The sequence below is a fragment of the Mobula birostris genome, chromosome 15 (assembly GCF_030028105.1).
Source record: "Mobula birostris isolate sMobBir1 chromosome 15, sMobBir1.hap1, whole genome shotgun sequence".
NCBI classification, from domain to species: Eukaryota; Metazoa; Chordata; class Chondrichthyes; order Myliobatiformes; family Myliobatidae; genus Mobula; species Mobula birostris.
Window position 1 is genome coordinate 85602850 of NC_092384.1, and position 7936 is coordinate 85610785.

Below are 7936 nucleotides of genomic sequence, written 5' to 3' on the forward strand. Positions count from 1 at the left end.
TTCTGGTAAGGATGATTCTGGGGTCTCTATTTAACCACGTTGGCCCGTGGCTAAGTGGTTAGGGTGTTGGTCTAGTGCTCTGAAGATCGCTAGTTCGAGCCTCAGCTGAGGCAGCATGTTGTGTCCTTGAGCAAGGCACTTAACCACACATTACTCTGTGGTGACACCAGTACCAAGCTGTATCAGCCCTAGTGCCCTTCCCTTGGACAATGGCGGTGGCGTGGAGAAGGGAGACTCGTAGCATGGGCAATTGCCGGTCTTCCATACAACCTTGCCCCTGCCTGCGCCCTGGAAACCTTCCAAGGCACAAATCCATGGTTCACAAGACTAACGGATGCCAATATTTAACCACATTTCCCCTTACCTTTGTAACTTGAATGTGGCAGCATTTTCTGTGGGGGACCTGGAGGTGGACTTTGCATGCCTGTGCCTTAGCAGGCTCCTGCTGGAGCTGGGTGGAGTCGGGAGAGTATAGTTGGTGGGGGATGTGGAACTTGGGTGCTGAAGCAGTTAAGTTAGCAGACTGGAATCCAGTTGACTGAAGCAAGGCAACAGATACCTGCCAAGGTCAGCAGTGGAGGACAAAAGTGAGGCCTCTGCTGAGGATAATGTTGTGAGGTGGTGGGAGAAGAGGGTCGTGGTTATTGTTGGGGCTGGCAGAGGACACCAGAAGGAGGATTGTGGATATAACTGAAGCATAATCTCACTCCATCTGTATTGAGTTCTCCTGCAATGAATGACAGACAAAAGGAGAGGTAGATTGGACAGGAAGCCACAAGGGCTGCTTGTCTAATCCTTTTCCAGGACTAGTGATTTCAGGGTTTGGTTGTCTTGGTTCTGTGTGTCTAATGATCTTCCTCCTCTCCCCAGGCACTGGACTTGCATTCATGCCCAAAACCTGCTGTTTTTGTCATTCACTCATTTCTTTCGGCTAAAGTGACACGGATGGGGCTGTTGGTTTGAGGATTGTCTGGTGAAACCTCAGCACAAAAACACCAAAGACTATTAGGAATGGAAAGTGCAGGAGAATCGAGCCAGCTGATAATCTCACCTGAGTCGTGTCACACACCTCTCCATGTTACTGAATGTTGCCAGATGTGCCTTTCTGTACGAATAACTGACTCCTATAAGTGCACATTAACCTATTAATCTAAAGACAGTTGCTTTGCTTTGGAGTACACAGTTTTATAGTTTGTAAAGGATGTTAGCTTTAAACTAGCTGGTCTGGTGTTATCCTGTGATTAGTACAACACCTTCCAGTCCAGGGGCAGACCTCCTGCCTGGACAGACAAAACCTGCTGTGTTACAAAGGCTGGACCTGTGTTCTAATGCAATGAGATGAATTGTTATCTTTTATTGTCTAGGGACAGAATGTTGTATAAATTACAAAGCTCAGATTTGTGGATTTGTTTCAGGAAGCCATAAGTACCCTGAAGCAGCACATTTCTTCAGACCATCGGTATTCCTGTGATATTCCTGGAATAGGTTCTCAGCAGTGCGGAATTGTCTGTGAAATCAGTGACACTGGGCTGAATGAAGCAATGGTGCTGCTGTTGTGGCTCAGTACACTCACTGTCTATTCATGCTAATGTTGGTATAAAGCCAGAAACCAGAGGCGTGTGTGGGATGGAAGTGGTGCTGGTCCCCACCCCACCCCTTCAAGCACTAGGAAATAGGGTAGAATGAGTATTCCCTTGAACAAGTCACAGTTAGAGGCTGGTCATCCCTGTGGCTAGCAGTGAAAGACAGGCTGACTTGTGTGAGCCTCAGCTCTGCTCTCAGTGACCACCAGTATCTCATCTCCCTTTTTTCATTCTGACAGCAGCCTTCAGCACCTCCCAGCATGTGGTCACCATGCATCAGGAAGGTCACTATGTGGTTAAGGTGAGCGTAGAAAAGCTTCACAACAAAGTTATAAATGTTGAAAAGTAAAAGTCAAAGCTGCTGGGAGTTGGGAACCCTGTCAAGGGAAAAGGGTCAGATATAGGCAGCTGGGATCATGAATCTCTAGTAATATATAGTGGGTGTCAGAGGAAACTCAAAAGGAAATTAGAATGGCAAAGAGGGTCCTTTGACAGAAAAAAATGAGGATGCTAAAAGATTTTTGAAGTGTATTAAGGGGAAAAAGAGTGCCTTGGGAGATGAAATCAATGGCTGTTAAATACCAAGGCAGAAATGTATGTGTGGAGCAGTTGAAGATGGGCAGAGGTCCCAATGATTATTTTGTCTTTGTTCTTACCATGGAGAGAGGTGTTAGTGGAGATGTTTTGGGAGCAGTCCAGGTTACTGTAGAAGAGCTGCCGCTTGCGTTAGAACGTATGAAGGTAGATAATACGCTATGGGAAGCCAGAAAAGAAATAGGGGAACACTTGCTGAGGTATTTGCAACATTGCCATACTCTGGTGAGATAGTAGAATATTAGAAGGTAGAAAATGTTTTCCTTTATTCAAGAATAGCAGGACAAAAGACCAGTTAGCCTTGCATCCAGAGTACGTAAGATGCTGGACAGCATTCTGAGCAATAATATATATTTATTTTCGAAAATGCAAGGGTTGATTTGTGGTATCTATTGTGGCTTAGTGTGTAGGAGATTTGTCTTATGAATTTGATTGAGTTTTTCAATAAAATAGGAAAGTTGATGAGGGAAGGGCAGCAGACACCATTTCTCTCGGGTTCTCAAGATCACACAAGCCTAGGTAATGATAGAGATCGAGAAGATTATAAGGCTAGCAGGAAGGAGTTTAAGAATGAAATTAGGAGAGCCAGAAGGGGCCATGAGAAGGCCTTGGCCAGCAGGATTATGGAAAACTCCAAGGCATTCTACAAGTATGTGAAGAGCAAGAGGATAACACATGAGAGAATAGGACCAATCAAGTGTGACAGTGGAAAAGTATCTATGGAGATGGCAGGGGTACTTAATGAATTCTTTGCTTCAGTATTCACTGTGGAAAAGGGTCTTGGCGATTGTAGGGATGACTTACAGCGGATTGAAAAGCTTGAGCATATAGACATTAAGAAAGAGAATGTGCTGGAGCTTTTGGAAAGCATCGAGTTGGATAAGTCGCTGGGACCAGATGAGATGTACCGCAGGCTACTGTGGGAGCTGAGGAAGGAGATTGCTGAGCCTCTGACAATGATCTTTGCATCATCAATGGGGACGGGAGAGGTTCCGAGGATTGGAAGGTTGTAGATGTTGATCCCTCATTCACGAAAGGGAGTAGAGATAGCCCAGGAAATTATAGACCAGTTAGACTTACTTCAATGTTTGGTAAGTTGATGGAGAAGTTCCTGAGAGGCAGGATTTATGAACATTTGGAGAGGCATAAAATGATTAAGAATAGTTAGCATGGCTTTATCAAAGGTCTGTCGTGCCTGATTGGATTTTTTGAGGATGTGACTAAGCACATTGATGAAGGAAGAGCAATAGATGTAGTGTATATGGATTTCAGCAAGGCATTTGACAGGTACCCCATGCAAGGCTTATCGAGAAAGTAAGGAGGCATGGGATCCAAGGGGACAATTGCTTTGTGGATCCAGAACTGGCTTGCCCACAGAAGGCAAAGAGTGGTTGTAGACAGGTCATATTCTGCATGGTGGTCAGTGACCAGTGGTGTGCCTCAGGGATCTGTTCTGGGACCCCTTCTCTTTGTGATTTTTATAAATGACCTGGATAAGGAAGTGGAGGTATGGGTTAGTAAATTTGATGACACAAAGGTTACGGGTGTTGTGGATAGAATGGAGAGTTGTCAAAGGTCAGAGTGGGACATCGATAGGATGCAAAACAGGTCTGAGAAGTGGCAGATGGAGTTCAACCCAGGTAAGTGTGAAGTGGTTCATTTTGGTAGGTCAAATATGATGGCAGAATATAATATCAATGGTAAGACTCTTGGCAGTGTGGAGGATCAGAGGGATCTTGGGGTCCGAGTCCATAGGACACTCAAAGCTGCTACGCAGGTTGACTCTGTGGTTAGGAAGGCAAACGGTGCATTGGCCTTCATCAACCGTGGGATTGAGTTTAAGAGCCGAGAGGTAATGTTGCAGCTATATAGGACCCTGGTCAGACCCCACTTGGAGTACTGTGCTCAGTTCTGGTCACCTCACTACAGGAAGGATGTGGAAACCATAGGAAGGGTACAGAGGAGATTTACAAGGATGTTGCCTGGATTGGGAAGCATGCTTTATGAGAATAGGTTGAGTGAACTCAGCTTTTTTTCCTTGGAGCGATGGAGGATGAGAGGTGACCTGATAGAGGTGTACAAGATGATGAGAGGCATTGATCGTGTGGATAGTCAGAGGCTTTTTCCCAGGGCTGAAATGGCTAGCACGAGAGGGCAGTTTTAAGGTGCTTGGACTTGGGTACAGAGGAGATGTCAGGGGTAAGTTTTTTACGCAGAGAGTGGTGAGTGCATGGAATGGCTGCCAGCAATGGTAGAGGAGGCAGGTATGATAGGGCCTTTTAAGAGACTAGATTGAGCTTAGAAAAGTAGAGGGCAATGGGTAACCCTAGATAATTTCTAAGTAAGTGTATGTTTGGCACAGCGTTGTGGGCCGAAGGGCCTGTATTGTGATGTAGGCTTTCTGTGTTTCTAAGCCTCTGCACCATGACAAGGTGGCAGTAGTCCAGAGAGCCTACATCTGGTTGTCGTGGTCATATACAGGCTGAAGGGCCTGTTACCATGCTGTGTGCCTGAGTTGTGAGGAGAGACTGGATAGGCTGGGACTCTCTCCCCAGAGCAAAGGAGGCTGAAGGGTGACCTTGGAGAGGTTTGTAAAATCATGGGGACACAGGCAAGTTGGATGGTCTGTCTTTTTACTGGGGTAAAGGGTTAGAAGGCAAAGGATAATGCTTTAAAGGGGACCTGAGGGACAGGTTTTCCCACACAGGGGGTGGTGGGTATATGGAATGAGCTGCCAGGGGAAGTGATAGGAGAGGCAGGTATAAATACAATCTTCTAAAAGGCATTTGGGTTACTTCATGGATGTGAAAAGTTTAATCAGTTAGGGATTTGTGCCAAATGCCGATAAATGCGATGAGTTCAAGGAGGTACCTTGGTCAGCATGGATCAGTTGGGTTGAGGGGCCCATTTCCCTCTGTATGATCTGAGGACGTGGAATCTGAAAGTTTCCTGTTTGCTGTAACCCGCCATAGCTCATGTCATCCTGCTGAAAGATGAGGTCCGTGAAGAGCTGGTTGTGCTGGTTTTTTGGAAGCAGCAGAGCCCCCTCAGCCTCACATCTCCTCTGGGAAAGGACAGACACTCTGCATTGAAATTGCCATCTCAGAGAGGTAGCAGGATTGTTGTAGGATTCTCTGTTTACAGTGACCCCTCCTCTGGGGAAAACGTGGTCTTACAGAGACTGATGAGGGATTGGATAATGTTGATCAAAAAGAGTCCTTTCATTACTGAAACCCACAGAATCACTGTGGCTCAGTGGGTAGAGCTGCTTTCCATCGGCTCCAGAGACCCAGGCACATTCCTAACCTCTGGTGCCAGTTGTGACCCTGTGGGTTTCCACCAGGTGCATCAGGATTTGGGAGGTTGATTGGCTGAAGGGCCTTTTACTCATTACTCTGACTGTAACATAGCCTCTTGCCTCTGAGGTAGATGTACCAATTTTGCATAACCCTTGGGTAATAAATGGGGCCTACCTGTTCTTGGGTATCTTAGCCTCTCTTGCCTGTGCCTTGGATGAGAACTTGGCACAAGGTAGCTTGTGAGTATGCTGTACCATTCAACCTGGTCTTGACTACAACCACTTTCTTCCCTTGACCAAAAGGGCCTGAATATAATGTAACTTCATGTCAGTGACAGGAGATTTTGAAACTCGTCACCTTCCCAAAAAAAAAAAAAAAAAATTCTTTCTTTTCCCTTAACTTCATTTGCCACTGCTTATTGTGAAACAACATGCTCTCAACATTTACTTTGTCAATCGTTTTCAATCTTACCTCCCATTGTCTCATTGTTTCTTAATCCATCAAAATCTTCGTGGCAGGAATAATCTAGTAAATCTTCTCCAAGCTGTCTGCAGGCAAGGAGAACAAAATTGTGTAGTACTCCACAAGTGGTTTCTCCACGTATAATCCCTATGTTTGTGTCCATCCCCCTGCAGTAAAGGCCAGCACTGCTGCAGCAATGGTCTGTTGTCTCTCTGTTACCTTGTTGTCTGTTATCTTTAGTAACGTAACATTTCTCAACATTCTTTGTCGCTCTCACTTAAATCAGTTCCCACTACTTCCCCTGTTCTCCTTACCTACCCCATCTCTTCGTATAGTCTGTAAATTTGGTTCCTTCATTCACATTGGCCTTCATTAGTAATTGATGCCTTTAGTTACACTTAACAATCTGAAGATGATTTGATGACCTTGACTGTTCAATTTAATGTATTAGCCCCAGGACTACAACTCTTTCCTTGCACTGCAATGTTACGTGGTATCTTACTGAATGATTTTGAAATCCAAAGACCCCATCTCCCAGGGTAAGCATCCTAGCCTCACTAGTTGCTTGGGCTACCATCCCATGCATATCAAGGGGTAGGAGAGGCAGGCAATGACAGGACCCATTGCTCTGGCTATAATTGGATTGTTTAGTTATGATAACTATGTGCAGATTCTGCCATTAAGCTGGTGAATGGTGACTGACAGCAATGCTTACCCAATTGTTATATTTTTAACAACACCTTCACTGTAGACTAACACTCCAAATCAGTGAGTTGAAGAGTGCCTTAGAGGAAGCTGTCCTATCCCAGAAGGCAGGAAAGCAGTTGAACTTCACATTTGATTGAAATGTAATACAGCTCCTGAGAATCTGCAATTGCCAAGGAAATTCTATTTTTCGAACTGTCTTGTATTGTGATACCAAAGTCACATGGGTGGGAAGATTGTCAGAGGTTTCCTTGGGTATCACCCACCCATGATTAAACAAAAGACTGTATCAGCACTTTGTACATCACGTATATAGAAATAAATTATCCAGTTTACTTTTTTGCTAATGTTCTAGTTTTTAAAACACTTTCTGCTGGTTGGTGTGATGTGTAACCAGATGACATGCAGCTGGAGGAGGGGTGGAATGTATTCTGTTTGATGGAGAAGGGACAAAGCCTATTGAAAAGAGTGCAGTCTGAATGTCAACTGTTTATTCATGTCTATAGATGCTGCCTGTCCTGCTGAGTTCCTCCAGCATTTTGTGTGTGTTGCTTGGACTTTCAGCATCTACAGATTTTCTCTTGCTGGGGAAGGGACCAATGTTGTAAGGATACTGAGCAGTGTTGAACAAACTTAGCAGCTTCCCTTTGATAAGTTGTAAGTTGTTTTATTATTGCCACATGTACATTGCATTCCCTCATACACATCATTTCATCACATGGGTTGTACAAACTAAAACAGTAACAGAATGCAGTATCAAGTGTTACAGTTACAGTGTGGTGCAGGCAGACAATAAGGTGCAAGGCTGGAATGAGGTAGATTGTGAACTCGTCCATTGTGTTGCATTGGGGAACCATTCAATAGCTTAAAACAGCAGGATCGAAGCTGTTCTTGAGCCTGGTGGTACCTGCTTTCAGACCTTAGTATTTTCTACCTGATGGGAAGGGCGAACAGAGGATGTCTCTGCTGGGCGTGGGGGGTGTGGTGGGAAACCTGTGATTATGCTGGCTGCCTTGCTGAGGCAGTCAGAATTATAGACAGGCTATGGAGGAGAGGCTGGTTTCCATGATGTGCTGAGCTGAGTCCACAACCCTCTACAGTTTCTTGTGTTCACGCGTGGAGCAGTTGCCATACCAAGCTGTGATGTGACTGGATAGGTGGCTTTGCAATGATAAAATTTGATGCGGGTTGGTGGGGACATGCCAAAATGTAGTGCGTTGGTGAGCTTTCTTGGTCGTGGTTGGACCCGGACAGGTGATGCTCACTCATAGGAACTTGAGGCTCTCAATTCTC

At 45.1% G+C, this 7936-nt stretch overlaps 1 protein-coding gene across 2 annotated transcripts in view; it reads left to right on the plus strand.

Moving 5' to 3' along the window:
* Positions 1-6978, plus strand: part of sntb2 (syntrophin, beta 2) — a 49943-nt gene extending 42965 nt beyond the window's left edge. For both annotated transcript variants that reach the window (XM_072280069.1, XM_072280068.1), the window contains exon 7: positions 871-6978. In XM_072280069.1, coding sequence (XP_072136170.1) covers positions 871-935 — 65 coding nt within the window. In that variant the 3' untranslated portion in view covers positions 936-6978. The remainder of the gene's footprint in view (positions 1-870) is intronic.
* The last annotated feature ends 958 nt before the right edge of the window (positions 6979-7936 follow it).